At 44.2% G+C, this 23964-nt stretch overlaps 1 protein-coding gene across 1 annotated transcript in view; it reads right to left on the bottom strand.

Annotated features, from left to right (window-relative positions):
* The window catches only part of LOC142560064 (vitellogenin-6-like), a 42562-nt gene that overhangs the window by 16801 nt on the left and 1797 nt on the right, over window positions 1-23964 (bottom strand). Inside the window, exons 2-15 of the mRNA XM_075671842.1 lie at window positions 23683-23825; window positions 22853-22987; window positions 21667-21804; window positions 18237-18404; window positions 17421-17560; window positions 15036-15219; window positions 13638-13834; window positions 13191-13359; window positions 10071-10235; window positions 8996-9196; window positions 6644-6861; window positions 4516-4622; window positions 3167-3441; window positions 1778-1898 (exon numbers count right to left, since the gene is read on the bottom strand). Coding sequence (XP_075527957.1) covers window positions 1778-1898; window positions 3167-3441; window positions 4516-4622; window positions 6644-6861; window positions 8996-9196; window positions 10071-10235; window positions 13191-13359; window positions 13638-13834; window positions 15036-15219; window positions 17421-17560; window positions 18237-18404; window positions 21667-21804; window positions 22853-22987; window positions 23683-23825 — 2361 coding nt within the window. The remainder of the gene's footprint in view (window positions 1-1777; window positions 1899-3166; window positions 3442-4515; window positions 4623-6643; window positions 6862-8995; window positions 9197-10070; window positions 10236-13190; window positions 13360-13637; window positions 13835-15035; window positions 15220-17420; window positions 17561-18236; window positions 18405-21666; window positions 21805-22852; window positions 22988-23682; window positions 23826-23964) is intronic.

Genomic DNA, 23964 nt, shown 5'->3' with positions numbered 1-23964 from the left:
TAGAAAAGAGAGTGCAGATGTGGTACCGAAAGACACAGACTGGACAGGAAAGACGCCTCCCCACCCCCTCCGCAAGAGGACGAACAAGTTAGCCCAATGATATATCATTCTCCTGCTGAGTAACGCATTTCCCGTATTATGGTTGGAGTACTACAGGCGTTTAAGTGCTGAAATAATGTCCTATATGTCGTTTATAGGTGCCGAGTTAAGCAAATTGTGATTTCGAACGTCGCACATTCTAACCTCCTATGCTGAGGAAATTCTCACTATCATGGCGTGTCCCAACATCATGCGTGTGGATTGGTTTGTCCTCATCGTTGGTTAACGGGCACGAGGCTTTGGGACTCCCGTTGGTTGCCTTACCGATATTGAAAAACATAGCTCGCGAGACTTGATTCTTTCTAGAAAAAGCGCTTGTCCATTTATTCAGCCCGATTCGTACTTGCGAGAATATATTGAAGAAAATACAAATGACACTTCAAATGTGCTGCTGGTTATGTTTTTGCCATTACCGTTTTACACGCAAGGCGATTTGACTTGGTAACCACAAGGTCAATCTATAAGTGTATTACAATTACTTTTAAGTCAATACTCACTATCCGAGGGATGTACACAAGGTGTGTAATGTAGTCTGGAAGATATGGTGATTGCTAAAGGCGGCGAAATACAAACTTTATGCGTTTTCATTCTGTGGTAGTAGCCGCGGACAGCGTTATCATACACATACCCGTACTCGTAATAAGAGACTATGTGCATAGACGCAATATCGTGGACTGCATAAATATTCCCGTCCGTGGTTTCCGCTGTCAGCCAAACAAACCAGAAAATATGAGGTCGCACGAGCGTCTCCGTTGGAATGACAACAGTAACTGTTAATAACGCATAAAGCCATGTTTTACTGTTAGAGTAATAATTAGTAGCAGCCTAATGGGATCTTTTGAAGGCATACCTCCCAGCGATCTCCAGTCATCACTGATTAGCTTCAATCGAGCTTACCCATATCCTGGTAAACTTCTCACCTCATCAAGCTGTCTAACCCTCCAGTTCACTATCTCACAAGTATAGCTCAGATGTGCACCATTAGCATGCCACACGTATTACATGTATTGTAGCTGCTCACCGAATATCGCACTAAATACAGCCTAATGGCCCACATTTCGCGCTCTGCTTTCTTAGTATTGATTAGATGAACCTAAGAGGCGCACGTTTCAAACGAAGTGGTCTACGAGTGTTGCGAGTACACGAGTCAGAGGTGGGAAAGAATTTATTGGACAAGCCCAGCTTCCACTACGATCATGTAAGGTGGTGCGTGCCTAAACGTAGCTGTTCAGTGCTACTGCAACCTACCTTCTGAAGGTTTCTTTATGGTAAACTATTTTGCGTATTTTGGTTTTAACTGCTACTCCAGATCATTATCATTAGCTAATACAGTATAAAATTATTTGCGCACTTTGGATCATATTATGTTCCCAATTAGTAACCGTCGTCTTTTCTGCTTGCGTTTCATTTCTTGAAAAGAAAGCGCGCTCTTGGGCTGCTATTGCTGTCAAGAATGCTACGTCACGCTGATAACGTGAATGTCGTTCGCGACTTGAATTTATTGAGTGCGCAGCATCAAAGACAAGAAAGGCATGTAGGATAGATAGATAAATGTATTTTTTTTCTGACTAGAACAGCCCATAAAGACGCTAACTTTTCTTTGAGGGCACAATAGAAACCAATTCACGTCTCACGTGCACACTGTCGCATATTGCAACTTGATAGTGAAACTGCCAACCTCTCTGTTGAAATGTGGCCAAGATGTTCTCGTCGATGCTGTAAGTGTCGACGGTCTTTCCGAAGATGGACAGGCTGAGACGTGCGTACATCGGGTCGTACTCTCGGTCCGCGATGTGCAGCTGCGCATTGCAGAGAAGACAATAAAACCCACCTTTAACTGAGCGAAGAGGGTGATGACACGAGTAGAGTGGGAGCTCGCACATTTCTGGCTATTTCATACATATACTCCAGCATAGTCAGCGTCTGTATTCTGTCCTCATCCATTAGTACGAAACAAGTTACCAAAATCGAGCAGAAAATCTGTTATCGCACACTGTTATTCACGCGTAAACTTTGTCAGAAGTGAATGATTAGGCAAATATACACGATTGACCACACTAATGTCTAGAAGTATTTGCTAATGATTTCAAATCGTCTGCCAAAATCCTGAACCAGGTCATACTTCAAGCGAGGTCTGAAGGGACGAAAGGTAGCTACCCAAAACTGAACTTGTAGTGTAGCTGTTGAATTTGCTGGGCGCAAACTAAACGAACCAACAACATGCGTACCATGTCTTCGTCTGCCCAATAATGAACACAATATAGTGAATTTACAATGGCGTTCTTTACCATTCGTGTGAACCAAGCTAAAACAAAATATTATGTTATTCCGCATCTAGAGTAACGCTTCTCGGGGAAAATTATAAGCGCGAACATAATGCATTTGAGTGCAATTTTACAAACGCATGTCAACCGGGATTGTTAATTGGTATATATATAAGGAAACATGCAATGAACACCGACTGCCTTCATAAGTGGGTATCTGTTAGAATTAGCAATTGATAACAGCACGGTAATTAATATTCGTGTCACAAAAAGAAGTCATTAGCTATTGGTATTTTCGAAACGAAGAAATTTTTTGTAGTCGCGACAAAATTGACCCTGTCGCAACACCTAAAATTTACTCCTAAATACAGAAATTGCTCTCGTTGGTACAAAATTGCATCCGTTGCAACGACAGGATGAAATATTGCAATACGATAATTTCTTTCATACGCTACAAATGTTTACCGTGACGACAACTGCAGGTCCCAAAACGCGACAAATTTTTGACGTTTCAGCGTTTCCTCGCAGTGATCAAGTGTCATGTTAGAGAGCAACTCAGCATTACCGTAAGCGCAGCCGAAGGGGCTACCGAACAGGCGAACAGGCGATCATGAAGTCCGATTGTCGCTACAAGAGACGCGCATCATATTTATACAACCCTAAAGCCTTCAATACCTTCGTAGCACTCTCACAACACGCCGAAGCTGCCAATACAATATTCCATCAGCTTTTCATTAGGCACTTCATATATGCAAGACTTGTCCCATCAATACTCAGTTTGTCACTGGCTTAAACACACTCACCGAATCCTCGATCTCCTTTAGTTCTTTAGCCGATGCATCACGCGGGATGCGACGGCGGCCCATGAAGTTCCAAAGGTTCTTCGTGGATCCGGGCTGTGGACCCAGGAGGTGATTGAAGGTCTTGTCCATGCCCCAGCTCTCAAACTCAAGGGTGAGCGTGTCGAAGTTGTGGCCAGCCTTGTAGTCCCTTAGCATGATGTACATGTTACGGGGCAGGTAGCTGTCGTGCGAGCGGATCATCACCGAGGACGTCATGCCACCGTAGTCGTACTTGGCTGCATCAAAAAATGGAAGTGTCTCAGTCCCGATATGTCGGTCCTGTAGGCGACTAAATCATGACACGGAAAGACTTCTTCGCCGCGGTTATTTGTTGATCATTTGATGAATACGCTCTTGCTTATTGAATGAGCAAAAAAAAAGAAATGAAAGCAATGCTTCTTAAAGCTGAAGGAAAAAAAAGGAAAGAAGGTGGTTGCCCATGCGGAAATCGTATTTGCCGTCAGGCTATACTGTGAAATGATTAGTCGATGATAAAGAACTCGTTCTACGTACAAGGAAAACACGGGGAAGGCGGGAGATGGAAGTTCAAGACGATGAGCAAAACCAGAACAAGGTGAAAGCAGGAGCCAAGGTTTCGACAAGTGCACTTGTCTTGACTTGTCTTGAGGCCTTGATGAAGACAAGTCTACATGTCGAAACGTTGGCTCCTGCTTTCACCTTGTTCTCGTTTTGTTCATTGTCTCGTTATAAGTAGGTATTATTAAAGGTTATTCAACCGACGCTTGCTTTGCGAAGCCTCCCGGGCTTTTGACAGTGGTTGCCCTTTTCTTGCTCATAATGTGCGCGTGCCTCATGTCACTAAGTACAAATGCGCCAGACCCTCTTTGCGCGAGAGCTGTAGATTCTTTGTCCGAGGAGGTTGGGTGCAGAATCATTGAAAGGTATCTGTATAGCGCAACAAAACAAGGACACAAGAACAAACCAAGGCGAAGACAAGCGCCAACTATCAACAACGAAAATTTACTTCCGGGATCGGTCATACTTATACCCCCAAACAACCACGTGCGCAGCGATGATATCAACACGGAAGTAAGTTTTCGTTGTTGATAGTTAGCGCTTGTCTTCGTCTTCGTTTCTTCTTGGGTCCTTGTTTTGTTGCGCTATGCAGATACCTTTCAATGACGACCGACCAACAAGCCCTTATCGCCACCCTCATAGAAGCTCGACAGCAGTCTTTCAAGGGGAACACGGTAGTACCAATTGTGGAATAGGAGCACGAACTCAGCTATCGAAATTGTCAGAGGTTCTACAGAAAAGAACAGCTTTTAGACATGTTGGAGCAAGCTTACGGCTGTATGTGGAAGAGATGATGAGGTGAGACGAAGCCTTGTCGATTGGCCTCCTGAATCTTGTGTCATGATCCCATTCTGGCAGCACGTAGCGCATCTGCTGGGCACTGCGGAAAAGAAGTGAAGAAAATACTGAATTGAGCGTGTCTTGTTTTTTTTGCGGGGAGTCATTAATGAGTTTATACATGCAACGCGCGAGTGTGTGATCTTATCTGAAAGCTAAATTTTTAGGAGTGTCCTGAGTGTGAGTGTTTCAGTAACACAGGTATGCATCGACGTTTGCTGTACGGTCACCTGTGAAAACGTGGCCGTAGAATCAGGATACTATCGCTGATACAGTTAAACCTTCAGGACAAGAAGTCAAAAATCAATAAAAGACCATAAAATAAATCGCACCATGTGACGAACGCAGTGATCAAGATGAAGTAGACGCAGAGCAGTTTCACCAGAATGAGGTGTGTTGGGGTGTGCGAATACCAATTTCTTGAATACGAATCGAATCGATGATGAGTATTTACCTTCGAATGTTGAATCGGATGTCAAACAATGATATACAGACGTGTTGATTAGTAAGTTAGTTCACTACAAGAAGTCGCAAGTACGTCGCCAACGGTTATAACTAGGCTAATAGACTAATAAATCTTAACAGTACGAATTTTTAAACTCTTTCTTCATCCGAAGAACTGAGTTATTCCCACTGTCTTGTCTCGCCAACCTGTCCAAGATTATACATAATCAAATGCCCGTGAACTAGGAGGCATGGCATACTGTACCTGCTTTTAATAATCGCATTTTTGGTGATGCAATAAGCTCATGAGCGCAGGTAGTACCGAGCCTTATGCGAGGTATAAGCTGTGTTTTTTGTGCAATTCGCGCAAGTGTCGTGATATGCATACCTCCAGGGCTGCCCTCAGACTATCATTGCAGCACTGTATCGCCTATCGCTCTGTGCTAAAATAAAATGATATGAAGAGGAACACGATCCGCTGCATTGACGGTCGAGATACGGTCGAGATGCCCTGCGGGCACTCACCCTGACCATCATATTTGCAGGCTCTTAAATATGGAAATCGCTGTTGTTGATTAGGCCATTGTAGCTATACCCGTGCCCCCTGAAACTAAGGTGGTGGCTTTGGCGCACTGCTTGTCATCTGGTGGCGGAGCTTTCACTACGCACCTAATTCCGCAGACTCACGGTAACGTGCTAAGTTGCTCAAAATTAGGGTTAGGTGCGCGGAATAAATATAAACATGCATAACGAATCGCGTCCCCTCCTGGGCGGCAAGCAATATAGGCTACAGTTTTTTCGATATTCGTATTATATAAAATTGTGGAGAATTTTTGAATAGTTGGTACGAATAAGAATAATAAATGTACAATATTCTATTGGTACTCAAAAATTTTAAAATATTCAGACGCCCCTAGTCGTCTGTTATATCCGCTGCAGCATAATTCAGTGTTTTCTGGTAGAAAAAAAATGTTACAATAATAAAGTCTTTTGGGCAGAACCTCTGAATACCTAGTGCTATACTTAATTCATCGTCATAATGTTCATGATAACATGGTCTGAGGACCACTACAAGGTGGAGGTTTAGAGCTGCTTTATTTCCAGACTCCAATCTCAGTGGTCTATCCAGCAGCACACGGCCTTTGTCTCTGCCCTCTTCAAGGGCTACCTTTGACTGTAATGTGAACTAGATGGATTATTCACGTTTTATCCGAAATCCACCTGAGTCTTCCTGAAGCTTAACCTCATATGTATCATACCCCAGCTCGTCGATCGCTGCGTGGTCCTCAATATGTTTTAAAGTTTCTCACTGGTCCATCAAGTTTCAAAACAGGATAGTTACTTTCCAAAATGTATCTATGAGCTGGCATTTGTGACTTGAAAGTGTGACCGATATGCGTTACACAAATGGAATTTACACATGTCGGCTAGCCTAGATGCACGAACTAGTGGTACGGAAGAGCAGGCCTGTAAATGAACACCTCCTCCTTTTGTTGTTCTTGTTCTACTTATCGGCCATGTCTGCATGCCGGTTTCACCGCATTATGAATCACTGACGACGTGTTCAAATTTCATCAGTTCTAAACGCATGAACTATAGTTTATCCGGCGAGTGACTCACAGTTCTTTATGGCAGGGGTACTTGGACTTGGCCAGGGAGCGGAATGCGCTCGAGACGAAGGCCACCACCTGGTCGCTTGGTTCTGTGACCATTTCGCGGGCGATGTGACGCAATAGGTAGAGCTCTGGGTGGCTGAACAAGACGACGAGGAAGGAGGCGATACGGAGCTCGCTCGGTTCGCTCGTGTTGTAGAAGATTGGCAATGCGATAGAGTGCGCCTGCGAGGAAGCAAGAGAAAGTGGATCGTGAAAACAGGTCTTCGTTGGTAGTCGTGAGTCAGCGGAAGTTTGAAAAACTTGTAATAGATGTCTCGTAAGTTCAGACACGAAATTAAAAAAAACAATAACATGTTAAGATGATCTGGCTCTGGACAGCATACAGTGTGGATATGTGATGCCAAGGCTTGATCTAAGAACGAATTGATGTTCAGGCTTTCATTTGCACTTTGTACATCTGTTGCCACAAAGCAAGCGCAAAATTACTACTGTCTGTAGGGTCGTGTGAAATGAGGTGCTGCTTTATGAAGCGTTGTTATCACTACAACAAGTTCGGGACGCGCGTATAGACTCAGAAATATATTGAAGCAGTTGCCACTTTCAAAAAAGATGGGCATTGTTGCTATGAGGTTCCCATAAGGCCACATTATAGAACAATTATTAAAACACCTAACTCAACTGGCACCTTTGGCTCCTCAAGTGATGAAGGGTCAGGGGACTTAAGGCGGGTCTGATTAAGTCCGGCTGTAGTCGTTTATGCGTGTTAGTTGCTACGTAATAGCAACATTACCCTTTAAATTGTCATAATCTTGCTGTATTGATCAGATGTTCTTATACATTAACGTCTACTTTGCTGGCTTCTCAAAGTATTCGTCTCGTTGCACGTCTTCCGAAAATGTAAAGATGAACCTACAGTGCCACATACTCGAGAAATTGACATGCTGTTTGAATAAGCAATCTTAAGAGAGTCGGCAGCAGCTGGCGCTGACTTTTCAGTAACATGATCCAAAATATGCGGTGACATCTTCGCTATGGTTTGGGCACATACTGTATTTACTGCAGTACAGGTCAATCTTTTTTTAAAAACGTCGCCCAAAATGAGCCATCGAATTATGTTCGTGAACAAAACTAGAAATGGTATCAAGCTAACGGAGTTACTTCGTCAAGCGCGCCATAATGTCAGTCTGGAGATTATTCAGTCTAGCTTTAAGTAGAGCTGCATATAAAACGCGCTCGAAGGCATCGCGTACGGCGCTATTTTGGATGCCGACAACGGCTGCGAAGCATCCGATGAAAATGACTTCTCTGCCACTTCCGACGAGGACGCAGTTTGTGGCATCGACTGACAAGATTCAGTAGCTGAGCTTACAGTAAATGAAGGTGTGTCATGTTCCAAGCTTTTCGCTTTTCTAAAGAAAAGATATGGGTTTACCTACGAAGTGGTCATTCTTGATTTCTACCGAACATTTAAAAATCCCTTGTGGCAGCTTGCGTAATTCTAGTCTTTAAATGTATTATTCAAAGTGATGGACATTACTTGAACGAGAAATTTAAGCAGATATTCAACGAATCGACAAATATTCACTAAATAATTTCTAATTACCATACGGCACATATGGCAATTTACAAATTGTAGCCAATGAGTTTGCAAGGCGTATCCACTTGGAAATAATTTTCATAAGGACACCATCTTCTAGGCATTCACTGCCAAAGTGTACGATGAAATGCACGGGCGTTCCAGTTACTTTTGTGCTTCAATGCATAAAAACCATTTCCTTAAAAAAATAAGGTGCGACAATAGCGCTCTTTTTACCGCTAGTTTGCTGGCGCATATCTCGAAGCCTATGCCATCCTAAATATTCTTCTATGTAGATATCCCTTGCAAGCTCAGCGGCTGCACTTCGCAAATCGCAATATGTGCCGTAACGTAATTGATAAAGAAGTTAATTAGCAATTTCTTGTGAAATAATTTATTTGTGTTTCGACTTCTCGTGTAACTAATGTCCACCCCTTTTGAATAGTCCAGCTCAAGGTCTAGAATTGGGCTATCTGTCACGGGCAATAAAAAGAAAATCTAATACCTTAATATGATCACCGTGTATACTCGAAGTATTGTGTTTATATCTAGGCGAGTTCAACATATAATGGTCGACCTATATTGCCATTCTACGTATGTTTGTCAAAGTACAGTATTTCGTGTAATAGCGTTAAGCCTTCGCATTATGGGCTAAAAACGTTGTTCTAGGTAGTGCTAGTCAGTAGTGATTTCGCGTTGCTCTGTGCTGTGCGCTTGAAGCATACAGACCTTGCCTCTTCGGCGCAGCGCATGGACTGGTGTCCCTGAGTAAACACTCACCAGATGAGGGTGGTTCTTGGAGGCCTGCTTCAGCGCCCACAGGGCGGCCATCCTCTTGGGCTCGCTGGCGTGCCACTTGGGGCAGATGAAGCGCTCCAGGTAGTGCATCGCTTTCCGCGTGCCCAGGTTGCCGGCCACTCGTAGATAGACGGTGCTCTTGAACTCGGACACGTCATGTGTTTGTGCCGGCGTGACTGAGTACTGCGTGGCATGGACAAGATGATCGTTAGGAAAAATGGAGGGTTCAGAACATTACGCCAACTGGGAGAAGCTGGTTGAAAGTTAGGGCTTAAGTCCCTGATTAAATTCCTACTCAGATGGTTAAGCGTTCTCGATATTACCTCTTTTAGACACAATATAACATTTCGTATATATAGAAAATGCATTGCGGCTGACGGCCAGCCTTGTGAGAACCATTGGGTGTACAAGACGACCAAAATTTTTGTGGAATGTGGGTGTTGGGAGAAAGAGGAATATTAGCTCAGATGTTTTCTTGCATAGCATTGCAGTGGAACACTATGCTGGTTGAGTACCCAAGTAGACGTTGCACGTTGGAAATCTGTTTGCCTAGGGTGTGTAAATATTTTATCAGGTCTTGCACACCGTCTCGCATGTCTTACTAAGCAGGGAGCAGCATTAATCCTGCTATTGCGACATATGTAATGACATGAATAAGAAAATCTTAATCGACTCGTTAAGTAGCTATTTCTTAGTGTATATTACACATACACTATTGTTCGCAGCTTCCAATAATGCGCTGTCTAATTGACATCATTATCATCTGCAATTCCCCTACTTTAAAAACATTCGGCTTACTTTGGTAAACTGACTCGTATACTTCCTCACCACTTAGAATACTCACAATACTTACGAACTTTGTTAGTAATGTCCATAGACTCAACAGTTGGGAGCGGCTACAGATCAACCATCCTTTGCTACTGCGTAACTCCACTAGGGGCATAATAAATATCTGCAAGGCAAATCACTTTGCGCCGCCTAAACTATGCGTTAAAGTTGAGAGCTTGACCACCCATGACGGTATTAAGCGTGTAGATCGGCCTAGTTAGACGCTCACGTTGAAGATGTGCGAGACGATCTCGGGGTTGCAGGTGCCATGGTCCTCCTCATGGTCATCGTGTGCGTGCTTGCATCCCCTGGCGCCTGCGGCTGTGCTGGCAGCGAATTTGCAGGCACTCCAAGTTCCTGGGTTGCTCTTGACGGGCTCCGATTTGCACGAGTCCTGCACAGTGGCGGTTGCGTTTGCGATTGTTGTTACTGTTTTAGGTTTTTGTTAGGTTGGAATTGTATCTGCCAGCATTCGCTCAGCCTGAGCGACGACAAACCGAAACACGTGAAAAGAACTCGAAGCATTAACAAACGCAACCCTGAGGAGGCACGCAGAGGGAGTAGAAGGATACACTTCAGCGAACATCGTACATAACATAAACTAAGCGTGAACATGTTCTTTGCACGAATGAACCAGTGCATAATGCTGTATTTTTTTGCAATTATTTGCTGCGCTACATTCTTCTCGTAACGGCTAGGCATGAATCATGCTAAGAAAATGCTCAATAACGCTTCTGTGTAGCGTCAGTCTATGCAGAAATTACTGGAGAGACAAAAGACCTTTAAAGCCTTAAAGGGTCTCTGAATCGAAGTGTACATGTGCTCGTGAAGGTAATATAGGCGATTCCAGAAATACTTTGCCGCAAAAAGTACTTTAATGCGTTCAGCAGATGCGGAGTCATTGGCAATCAAACACGGCCCTTCACGCTGTTTCTGTTCCTTCTTCAATGCCTTGCACTGCGAATGCTACGGTGAAGCGGGGTGTGCCCACAACGCTTCACCTACTGAACGTCACCGTGGCGCGCAGTTCAAATTTGATCTTGGATGTTAACGTAGGCGCCACTACAGTTTTTCGCGCCTACAGCACTCCATCTGAAGAGAGAAAAAGAAAGGAGAGGAATGGCGGGGAGGCCAACCGGACAAGCGCCCGGTTTGCTACCCTGCACTGGGGTTAACAGAAAGTGGGATAGGAAGAGCGAGAAAGTTAGAACTGCGAACACGTGGGAGGACGCACGGGCCACTTTACAGTAGGTGTGCCATCATTGCAGTAGGTGTGCCACAAGGATCTATTCTTGGGCCTTTGTTATTTATTTATCAATGACCTCGTTAACATCCCCAGGACACCTGATATTATCATTTACGCGGATGACACTAATGTCTTCTTTTCTGGTCCGAATCTAGCCTCACTTGAGCAACATGCAAATCAGGGGCTGAGTCAGCTACAGATCTGGTTAAATAGCAATGGTCTTGACTTAAATGTAAAGAAAACACAATATATTATTTTCCGCCCCGAGAACAAGCCCTTGAAGCATCAAGTCCAACTACAGATCCATAATACCGATCTATTGCGAACAAATTCTTGAGGCTTCCTGGGCGTCTGTTTCAAATATGACTGAACATGGACGGCTCACGTGGATCAGGTTCGTCTGAAAGCATCTAGGCCTATTGGCTTGTTGCAACGAGTAAAATATTTTTTACCTCTGACTTTTAGAAAGCAGATTTATTTTTCCGTAGTTCACTCCTATTTTATGTACTGTCAGCTAGCTTGGGGCACATGTAACAAATCAGATTATGACCGCCTTTTCTCGCTACAGCTCAGGGCGTCGAAGACGGTATTCCGTTCCGCACCTATTACCAAAGAATCCCTGTACGACGCAGTTAAGGTACTGCCGTACTATCAACTTTACAGTTTCTCATTGGCTGTACTTATTTTTCATAACATTAAGCAGGATTTTATATCCTTCTCCACTAAATACTTAAACAGGAACCTTACCCATAACGTGTGCACTGTATCTATGGTTTGGTCGAAGTCACGCACAAATTATGGTACTCAGATGATAGAAAACCAAATAGTTACACTCTGTAACACATATCCTTTAATTATCAACTGCATAAATGATTGAGCGTGCGCATAAAATGAGCGTGCGCTGGCAAGCTTGCGTGGGGCGTTGCCTTACGTTTGGCGGGGTTCGAGGCTAGTTGAGCGCTCAAAACTAGTCGAAGTTAGCGAGACCCCGAAGGCTAGGACACTGATAAGCAGTGTGCCCAAAGTTTAATCCTACTGCGGGTGACCCCGGCCGAGCCTGAGCAGGCGATATTGGGCTTCTTCCGGAAGTACGCAATTATCGAAATTGGAAAGCAGATTCTTGCTTCCGCTTTCCGCTTTCGAAATGCAGTTTGATTATATCAGGGATATTATAGTGAACGGGCCGCAGATTAGTTTTGACCTGCCCTTGTTTCTCGAATTTTAAATTATGGGGTTTTACGTGCCGAAACCACTTTCAGATTATGAGGCACGCCGTAGTGTAGGACTCCGGAAATTTCGACCACCTGGGGTTCTTTACGTGCACCTAAATCTAAGTACACGGGTGTTTTCGCATTTCGCCCCCATCGGAATGCGGCCGCCGTGGCCGGGATTCGATCCGGCGACCTCGTGATCAGCAGCCCAAAACCATAGCCACTGAGCAACCACGGCGGGTGTTTCTAGAATTTTAGGTGGCATTTCAGTGCAAATGCATATTCGCATCCCACTCTAAGTATAGCTTGTGCCCATTAGGGCCTATGTGTCCCCAGCCAATTATCATAATGTGTGTTACTTGCATTTAATTTCATGAAAACTCGGCGCTCACTGCATTCCTGTCGAGAATACTACGCCACTCTGAAAAGAAGCATGCATTTTGTGACTTGGAAGTTCCGGGTTCCAGGGCGCCCGGCGTTAAAGACAGCAAAGCCGTGCTAGAAAGATGAACATTACATCGGGACGGGATAAGCCCTAAAGGGTGCAAACCTTCTTTAGAGTGTATGTTCCCAATGTATACCAGTGGCTACTTCGCTAGAAATAAAACACGCGTACTTGTATGCAGCAACAGAACGTCATAGGCACATAGGCTCCAATGTGAAGAACAAATAGAAAAAAGCTGAATTTAAGGGCGCCATTACCTAGCTGATATAATTTAGCGCGAGAGCACACGATACCTAAAGGCATCGGATCAACCAAGCGTTCCGCTGACTTTGCTCCTGACTTTGCCTTCATACGTAAACCGAAAACGTATGTCCCGAGAGCGACATGCAGTTCAGCGGCGTGCTATGCTCTTGATGTGGTTGCGATTAGTACTCAATTTGCCCTTACGGCAATTTCGTGGATCATGGCAGTGCTGACTTCCTTCAGGTTCAGGTGGAGTTGCCCGTAGAAGCGGCGGGCATCCTTTGCGGTTATCTCGTTATTCTTGATCATCGTCAGGCCGAAGGTGACGTGAGGGTTGTTGCCGCAAGCGGCGAGGAGGTCCAGGAACGCGTGACTGCGAAACATGGTGGAGACACGTGAGACTCGTACCATCAAGTTTGCTGAAAGGTTAGCGCGATGTTAACCCACTTCCGAAGTTTTCAAACTCCCAAACTTCCGAATTTTCTGAAAGCGCGCCCACGGGCAGTAAATTTCACGTGCCCTCATGCGAAACTTCTCCTGCAAATCGCGTCTCGAACACGATTTATTTAATGATTAGGTGGTCGTCCCTGAAACGTGTTTCATAAGCATTCGATGTGTTGTACAGAAGCGGGATAAGATGTGGGCACTCACAGGATGCTGTCCTTGGCTTCAGCCGGTGCAGCAAGCACGTGGTTTTGGTATATTGCGTGGACCTCGTCGTAGTCGAAGGCGCTGAAAGAACGGAACAGGACCAGGAAGAGCTGGCTACCGCTCGCCTTGTTGTCGATTTCCTTGATGTCATCGTCCGTGTACTCCAGTTCCGCCAGCTGGTGGAGGCCTTCCGCAAACTGCACAATAGGGGTAGCCATTAGAGCGAGTTGTGTTAGTCTAATCTTTGAAAATATTACTTTTTTTGAAATACGAGAACTTTAGGCAGCCCAGACGAAGCCGTAAACGGGTTTTAACGATTATGACACCTGGTCACGCTGGCAGGTCAGGAATTGACACTTCTTTTTACTGATATTAAAATAGTTATTGTGTGCTGATGAGTCCTATCCCTTTTCTCTGGGTAATGGTATAGGATAAAATATAGATAGTAGTGGTTTTTTCTTGCGTTAGGTAATACCCAAATAAAACAAGCACATCTGTCGAGGCTAAGGACAACAGTTTCTATCGAAATAGTCCGGTTGAAAGACAGTCCGGAAATGTCTGCCGTACACATGTTGTTTCAGAGATACGACTCAAACACTCGAAATCACGCGCAAAAGGTCACCCTTGTTAATTCATAACCACTAGCAATTTCAAACGCTTCAAGGTACCAATAGAGAGAGCATGCTGTTTCTGAGCTCAGTGATTGTGTAACTAAATTCAAATCCCTGTTTTGAGACGCATGTTTCACAGATGGCTCTGAGCATGAGGTATTTGCGAACTTATTAATTGCGAAACTAACTTGGAGGCCCTTTCCTTCTTTACAAGGTAATGGGCTTGACTTAATGTTTCGACGGAATTTCAGTATTTCACTTAGAAACCCACATAAAGGATAGATTTTTAATAGCTTGGAAAACGGACAGTGAGAGAATACGGGCCAGAAGTCAGGCGGTAAAGCAAGGAAATATAAAAACGAAAAAAAAAACGAGAGCTTAATCCAACCTTAAGGATGCGCGGCTAACCTACGCATATATAGAAAACACAGACAGTTGCCTTGTCCTGGCCACAACGATTAGCAAGAGCAACGGTATCAGTGGATCGGATGCAGGATTTCTTTTTAAACTCGAATGTGAGAAATTCTCCCCCAACCGCGTTATTCGAAAAAAATTGGTGGTTTTCGGCCGTCGCTACCGATCTAGTCGACCGTCGCCGTGCGGTCGAGCTCTCTCCCTCTCTCTTTCTCCACTTTAGGAGGTGGGCTTCCTCCGCCTATCTTTTAAAAGCGGTAACTGTCGCTGTGTTTCTACGTGGACCGATTTCTTTCGTTCTCGCGGAATATAAATTTGGCGAAATGCGAGCGAGATCCAAGCACGGTTTCGCATACGTTAAGGGTGAGCTCACTTTCTTCAAGTCGGTCTGAACATCGAAGTGCTTGATAGCAGCGTTGGGGTGCAAGAGCTGCTCGTGGGTCTTCAGGTCGCCAGTCGTGGGGAACTCCTGGGCCAGTGAGTGCTCCTTCTCGACGTCCTCGGCAAGTGGAGTCTCAGTGGTGGCGTCGTGCTCTTCCAGAAGGTCCAGGGTGCGACTGCAGATGCGCGTGGTTAGTCAGAACGTTGCGCACTGAAGCGTGAAATATGCAACACAACTATTGAACCCTAATTCCTCACGGCCAGTTGGCAAAGTTATCGCATTTTGTGTAAATCCACGAGCTCGGCAGACAGACGTAACCACGAATACGCGACTAGGCGTGGGGCCTACGGCTATGGTTTCATTGAACAGCAACTAGTAACTTTAATGCACACTCAAGTTAACCCCTTTAGTTTGCCGTCACAGTCCTTGATTAACCTCGGTAAAAAGTATGATTTCCATAACATATTTACCTCTTCGCAAGGTTATGTACAGATAACGTAAAAAGGAAGGAAGCACTAATAGACAGAAAGACAGGGAGTTTAGTCTGTTCCCAGACCGGTTGGTTACCCCGTGCTGGAGAAACGGTTGCCAGTGGAATAAAAGGGGAATAAAAGATAATAAAGAACAGGTGCAACAAATAAGGAAAGAAAAGCGAAAGAAAAAGAAAAGGGAAAGGGAAGGAGAATACGGCACCGCTTCAAGTTTCTCTTTAAGACCAGTCCTCCGCAAGAAGCCCGATAACACTTTCAAACCCTTCTGTGCTGAGGACGATGTCCGCCAGTGTCCCAGGAGTCTTTCCTCCGACAAAGGTCGTTTGTCAAGACTATCTAACACTCTTGAAAGTTTTTTTCCTGGGCGCACTGAAGCGGAGACACTTGCAGAGAAGGTGGGCGATTGTTTTTTTCCCATCTACAGTTATCGCATGTAGGGCTGTTGGGCATTACGATCCGAAATGAGTAAGCATTCGTGAAGGCCACGCCAAGCCACAAACGGCGCAGAAGCGTCTCGTCAGCTCTAGATAGTGCTGACAGAACACGTAGCCATACATTCGGACCTAAGTTGTGGAGAGAAGCCTTGGTAACTTCCATCGAGGTCCACTGTGGAAGCGCCAGTCCACGTGCGAGCTAACGAAGCCCTGTAGCGGCGTCTGTCCTGGATAACGGCATAACTACACAGTGGAGGCCTTACGCTTATGATCTGCGCACGTGTTCACGCATTTGATGTTCAGTAACAGCAGCAGCAAGCACAGACCTGTCTTTTGTATTTCCGGTTACGTGCGTCCTCAGTATTGGTTCTCTGTGCACTAAAGTACGTGTTTCTCCCTGCAACAATTGGCTCAAGCGGAGGCTGAAAACTCAAGCTTTGTGCCCCCATACGAAACGCTTGTTGTAAAGTTAACTCATAACGATGCTTGCTTTCTGCTTTCCGTCATCTTACACTGGTTGAAGCTTCCCGTAAGTTGGACGGTTAAGCTGGATGAAGAAGCTCGTTGAGTGGGGTAGTGGAAGACTTACGCCTTTGACGGCTTACGCTGAGTGAAGTATTGCGTTAGAAGACTCACTCTTGGTGATGACAAGCAGGATGCCGTAAAAATAACCTAGCACGCACAAGGAATTACGTTCGCTGTTAGAAAGCCGCTTTTTATCTTTAAGCTGTTTATTCGAAAAGCACGCATCGGACTTAAGGGAACCCTTCGCGACTCATATTTTTTTTTTCACTTTCGCAGACTTTTTTCATGCGGTGGTGTGCTCGCCCTATCACAACAACGCAACCTACTTGTTTGTTTCTTTTTTTTTTTGAAACGCAAGTATCTATTATAATAAAATAACGTTTACCTTGCGTACAGCTCACACGAAAACACCACACCCTCTATTTAGCCAATAGCAAACGTGCCATTACAAAAGCAAATAATAATAATAATAATAATAATAATAATAATAATAATAATAATAATAATAATAATAATAATAATAATAATAATAATAATAATAATAATAATAATAATAATAATAATAATAATAATAATAAATGTCGCATTATGCCGGCCTCAGTTGGGGGTCAGTAATTAGTTTGTACGGCCACGGTGCTAAATTGGCAGCCAGCAGCGCAATCAGCGTTGGCGCTCCGAAATGGCCGTATGAGCAGGGCGTTACTTTGAACGCACAAGTGGCATTGGCATAAAGCCTTCATACGTGCGCGTACGAACGCTTGCTACGTCGATGATAAATCATTACTAAAAACATTCGCCAAACAGATTCCTAGTGCGCTCCGAGCAGTTTTCGAAGTCGCCTTTAGGCCTTCGCTGCCTACGATGTATCAGCTGCTCAGATTTTCATGCGTTTGTGACGGATCTTGTTTCTCTCGAGCTATGCTTACTTCAGTTTCACGTGAATCTTCTTGCCCTCGCCGTGAGGCTTGAACAGGTATCCAGACTCCGCCCAGGCATGCGCAATTTCGTAATGCTGCGGCGTTCCCTTGAGTTCGTAATACACCTCAGATGTTGAGGAGTACGGGTGCTGAAAAGAGAGAGAAACGTAAACACTACCATATTGGCCACTTTAGCCATCATCGACGTCTCATATACTATTGAAAGAAAGGAAGAAAGCTGCTTTGAGTGAGGACACTGTTATTCATAAAATACTCTCCAATACTACGAAGGATTACGATTACGGTTTTAAGGCGTTCCTTTATTTGCAGAACCTGCTAAGTCCGTACTTTGAATAGAGTATATGCAAACTTTGGAGATCACTCTAAATATAAGTCTTTTCGTTACACGAATTTATTTCACTTGTCCCTACTTTTAAGAAATTTTGCAAAGCGACCCGATGGAATTAGCGAAAATAGGTAATAACTGAGCCTCGAATTGCGCTTGTTCTAGATATTACAGCTAAATCTTTATTTTGACAAAAACTGTCGCGTACATCGATTTAGATGAACGGTGAAAAAAACTCCAGGTGGTCAAAATTACCCTGGAGAACTCGATTGCGGTGTACCTCATATTCGGATCGCAGATTTGGCATGACAGTATCCAGAAGTTTATTCTAAAGAACGACTTGCGAGCCTAGAGCACTTTGTTGCTGCCCTATATAGCCCTTGTTTTACTTGCAAATCCGTTTGGAATTTTTTGCAGTCCTTGCAACACGCTCGATCAAGAAGAACTCCTCGTCTACGCACAGCTGTCATTTTACTCACTGGTTCTTCCGCATGACACTTGAGGCAATTCTTGGCCACCTTCACGCCTATCTTGGCAATGTGGTGGTGGTCGCACTTCTCCAGGTTCTTAACCTTGGTCACCTCAATGTAGTCATGCTCTTCTTCGTGCACGACGTAGAGGGTCTCGCAAGGGCCGTGCAGGCCATCCTGTATGAATGAATATTGCACATAAACGTAACCACTATGAATAACATGAGCAGGCTAGGAATTTAACAACTGGGATGTGCTTGACACTCTGTGTGATATCCTGCAAACTGGATAACGTTTCTAATGTTACATTCCTTTTTTTTACAGCCCCTGCTATTATTCATCAATACCACTTTGGTCTCAGTTGTTGAATCTATCTTCTCGGTTTCTCTTTTATATGTATCTGTCCATTTGTTTGGTCTAATTATTCATTATGTGCTGTTATTTTTTTGTTCCCTGTTATGCTTGATTTTTCTCTTCATTTCACTTTTTTAGCTATATGTGTCTTTTCTACATCCACTAATGACATATCCCTCATTGGGAGCATGTTCCATATTTAACATCATCATCACGTGTCTTCGCTTGACGCGGATGAAAATAGGAGGAGAAAAAAGAGAAGCATGACGCTCTCTAACTCTATATTTACACATGTCTGGTCTGGCGATATCACCCCTCTAGTTGCAATTCTGAAGGAAAATAGTTGCAATTGCAATAGTTGCAATTCTGAAGGAAAATTGCAACTATTGATCAGTATTTTCTACTCTGTTGCTGTTTTATTCTTCAGCACTTCTTCAACCGCTGCTTAATAAACTTGGTCTAAATATAAGTACAGGGGAGGTATTCTGTAGCAGTCCACCTAGTGGACTGTCCATTTCGGCCGCTGCTGATTGGCTGGGGCCGCTCGTTTCCTCCTCGCTCGTACAGCTGCATCCAGTCAGCAGTGTCCGAAATGGACAGTCCACTAGGTGGACGTTTACAGAATACCTCCCCCCCCCCCCGGAAGTATACTTTCTTTCTGTGTCTCATTGCTCGGCTTCCGTCACAGCGACGTGTTTAAGGGAGTGATTGATTTTTATCCAAGCAACAAAACGTATACTACGCTACTTCCTACTTTCCTTATCATTCTTACTCTCATTCTCTAAATTCCTCTCATTCAAATATTAGCAGTCAATCTTCGCATTAGTTCTTTCAATTTTAACTCTCCATTTGTCTGGTCTCATTGCTCAATTACCCAATACTCTCTCATTTGATGTTACGCATTTCTATGCTCTTTTTACAGCGAAGCTGTATACCTCTGCCGTCCAAGAAAATTTTCGTGTCGTTGGCGGGGTAAGCAAAAAACTCCCCATACGTGGGCCGATCCCGCAGGTAGTGCAATGTCGGGCCGACCCGCGGCGAAAGTGAAGCAGACGTTAAACACTCCCCATACGTGGGCTGATCCCAAAAATAGTGCAATACCGACCCGACTCGCGGCGGAGGTGAAGCAGCAGTTAATCACTCCCCACACGTGGGCCGTACCGAAGATAGTGCAATGCCAGGCCAACCCGCGGCGGAGGTGCAGTTCGCCATTAAGGGGCCCACATGCACAGCTACGCTAGTCATCCTTCTTCACAGAGTGGAAGGGCACTGAGTTTTTTTTTTTTTTTTACAGCTATTAAGTGAAAGTACTACTACCAGATTTTCGCGCCTCCCCTGTTGTGACTGCATGATATTTTTTGATGGCAGAACAACCGCAATGGCTGGTTTCCAAACAGTGCGAAATAAGGGGAGAAATCAATAACTCGAACTAAAAAGCAATTTGGCTTACGCGTTTTTGCTTTGCGGCGTTCTATCGCGTTGTTTCGGGCCCGATTACTACCGGCTAGCCTGCGTCAACGTTCTTGAAGCCGTACCTTTTTAATTTGAGTAGAAGATGTTGTTGGGCAAGTTGGTGTTTGTCCAAAAACATAAAGCAATGTAAGGGCACAAACACGAAGAATGACACATACACATACGTGACGCGTGTCCGTGTCTCCCATTGCGGTCGTGTCGCTGGGCTGGATTATGTCCTTTTAATTAGAAATATATCAGTGAGCCAACATTGTGGGAGTGCGAGTAAAGGTGAACTTACACCACTGATTGTGTATTGTACCGCTGAAATCACGCTACACGGGGATACTGAAATCTTCAACCCATAGATACGGTTTTGATCTTCACTGAGCATAGTTAAAGGTAATTGAGGATCGGCGAAAGAAACGCGCTATGGCTTAGAGGATAATGAATGGAATAACAAATACGCAGATATGCATATTGCGCGTTTTTTAAAGTTAACCTTTATGGTTAGCATGAAATCTGTGCACCGTAAGCGCACTGACAGCTGCAACGAAGCTCAATGATCCATTCATTCATCAAAGGAGGCAGTGTTCTGTTGAATTTCCTCAGCGCCGAAAGAAACATTACTGCTTTCGCATTAATCGAACCTGTTGTCAATTGCTCTTTTCGCATTTAGTAGCGAGAGTGAACCTTAGCACGCGGAAAATTGCAGCGATTAGGCTAGATTAGTTTGTTAAGTGGGTTGCAACGCACACTACTTGGGAGCTACAGCAAGAATTCTTACGTTCAGGTCCAAAAACACGTTTCAACACTCTGACAAAAGTACGAGTGTTTCTGTGCCCAGAAATCGTTACGCTCTTCTCCACGCTCCTTTGGCTCGAAAGGCTGGCAGGCTACTAGTGAAATTTGCGAGGAACGAGAACACCCTTTTTTGATGCTTCATCGCGTTCCTTGGTCATGCGCGTAAGACGGTGTACGTGGTCAAGGATTTCAAGAAAAACATCCTGAGGGAGGATATTTATTGGAGCAGAAAGTATGTCACCAGAGGCGTGCATATCTTGCTCACGTGCTGCTAGGCTAGCTCGTAAACGTATTGGCATATGGAGCAGCGTGATTCGACGCTCACAAGGCCACTATGTGTTGAAATTTCAGCGCAAAAACAAGCCAGCAGGACAGTAACATCACTTGACACTACTGCACGCGTCTTACAGTCTCCTGTTCATTTCTCGTGGTGATATTTCAACATGAATAACTGATACCTCGCGGAGTTGGCACTTTTTCTCAGTTACATTACACAACTTAAGCCTTGAGGTTCTTGGACCTTGACTTTCTTGCGGTGCAGTGCTATCAGTGCCAAGAGAACGATATAGTTTATAAGTTGCCTCAGCGCTCAAGTATAAACTGGTTCTTTGTTTCATACGGAAATTCTGCCCAGTGAAACGAAACCGTGACCCCATGACTAGCCTATGCCTACGGGTCCCATCACTGTTGGACACACTCCTATTGTGTTTTCAAGTATTAATAAACAATTTGAATTTGAATTTGAAGATATCGTACACTTTCTCTCGCATAGGGGACCGTGCTCGAGAACCTCTAGGTTTTCTCTATGCTGCCTCAGCTGCCAGCCTACCTCTTTGACGTGGTACTCTTTCTCGTCGGGGTGTTCGTGACGTCCCTTGACGAGGTCCAGTTGGAAGAGGGACAGCACGCCCTTCTTCATGTTCCTCACCCACGGTTTTTCGCTCTTGCCGATCTCAATTTCCACGATCTGAAAAAAGTGGTATACATGGAAAGGGGTTAAGGCAAGGCAAATGCGGGCAAATTAGGCTGAGTATTGTTTTGGAATCGTAATGGAGCTCATGCAGACTAGGAGAATAGCAGCCACAGGAACACACAGACACGGCGTAATTTTGTGGCAATAAGGGTAACTGCACCGTGTGGATCCTGCTGCACATATCTGAAAGGAAATGTCATCCTGGAACACTAATGCAACGCATACAGACGAGGACAATACAAGGAAGACGAAGGGAAAAAAGGCACACTAGGGCCGGGTCGGTTTGCTAATGAGCCTTCGAATGTTGTCGTCTGTGTGCGCTATATTAATATTCCAAGGTAGTATTCCAGCAGTACTTGACTTCATGAGCGACTGCTAGTTCGAGTTAGTGGTTAATTGGCGACTGGTCAAGTCTCGACTCACCGCCTTCAGGGGGCAAGAAAGAGCAATACTGAGTTGGATTGGTAAACTAACGTGTCAGACTCTTCTGGAGTTCAGAAGGTTAGTTGCTTGTTAACCTTGTAATGCCAAATATATTATAAATGCTATGCTGAGCTTTTGATATCTCAAAATGCTGATTTAGGCACAGGAAACATAATAAATAGGCTCTATAAAAGATTTCATAAGCTGGAGAGAGTATCCAGTGGTGGCTAGTTCAGCAAACTAAATTCTAATTGTTTCATTATTATGCTCTTTAAATTGTAAGCAAAATAAAAGTTCATTCTTTTTTGTACAAATGTGTTCTCCAGAGCCAGAAAGCAAAAGTGAACAAGCTAAAATAATGGTCCTTGATTGAGGAACTGTGTACGGGTGTTGCATTGTTAACGGCGCTGAAACGAACGTTTTCCACGCCTTGAAAGACTTATTTGTGTGGACGAACCGGTGCTCAAAATATATGGGATGCATTCATGGACAATGTCTAGTGTGTTCACGTCCATTGTTGTTCTTCTGCTTTTGTAATCATGTGTATGCACCATTCACAAGGGGCACTAACGTCGCTGTTTTTTCAATGGTTATAATCTTTTCAAAAAGAATACTGTACCTTTCCTTCGTCGAACTTGGCGGCAAAAGGTTGTTCGAGAGCGCCGTGGAGATGTTCATTCGACGCATAGTGGAACTCATGATGAGCCAGGTCGATCTCGTCCGAGTTGAACGAGTCCGCTTCGAAGTTCACGATCTAGAAGAATGACCGGTAAGGACCGCTAATTTGTATTGCTTCCTTGAAAGAAAAAAAGGAACTTCACCTATCATAAATCAGAAAGAACAAGAACGCTAATGTAAATAGCACTTCCCTCTCAAAGTAAAATGTCTGCCGAATTTTCCTTCTCGACGACTGCGTACGTGCTTGCGTCGCCAACTATGTGAATTCTGCACTTTGTAAGTTGTAGAACTAAAGAAATGTGGGGCTTCGAACTGTTGCCTTTCCAAGAGCGAAGTGAATGTTTGACAAAAACTTCCAGTACAGACATGTCTCATGCTATTCAAGTAGCACGAGGTTCATGTGTTTTGAAATACCTAGTAGCCGTAAAGCAGTATATCGTGCATATATTTGTATGAGCCTCTGTAGGGTTCTGCTTTGAAGAGATGGAGATAGAAAAATAATTTGTGGCATTGCAAAGAAAGAGAAGTGGGCAATCCCTAATTGTGCAACAAGCCAAACTGAAAAACTCTGATTGGAAGCGATGAACATGGAATTTAGGACAAATCTTTAAGGATATTAAATGTGTTGCACTTATGTCGACGCAGTCGGCTTTGAGAAATTGTAACAGTCGAGTGTCGGACGATTTTGTGATAATTGTTCGAGTATTTTTTCTTGAAATTTTGTGATAATTGTTCGAGTATTTTTTCTTGAGATAATTTTCTTTGGCTTACCTTGAAGTGCGTATGGTCGGGCTTAGGTTGCATGATGACCTTGCTCCGGAATCCAAGACCGCTCAACTGATGCCGCTGCTCAGGGTTAAAAACATGCATCGTTCCTTTGTACTCGTACACATACTCCTTGCCGACCTCGAAGCCTGGTAACCCAAGAAAGAACAAAAATTTATTATTTTGGCGCGGAAAGAATGTGTACTGCGACGAGTAAAAGATTAGAACGAAACGTCCTCAACGCATTCCCTTTATTCAATGTAAGCTCTTGCCGATGCAACTAGAAGT

This window comes from Dermacentor variabilis, chromosome 10 (genome assembly GCF_050947875.1).
Source record: "Dermacentor variabilis isolate Ectoservices chromosome 10, ASM5094787v1, whole genome shotgun sequence".
NCBI lineage: Eukaryota > Metazoa > Arthropoda > Arachnida > Ixodida > Ixodidae > Dermacentor > Dermacentor variabilis.
The sequence above is the reverse complement of the archived record's forward strand: the minus strand, read 5'-3'. Positions and strand labels throughout refer to the sequence as shown.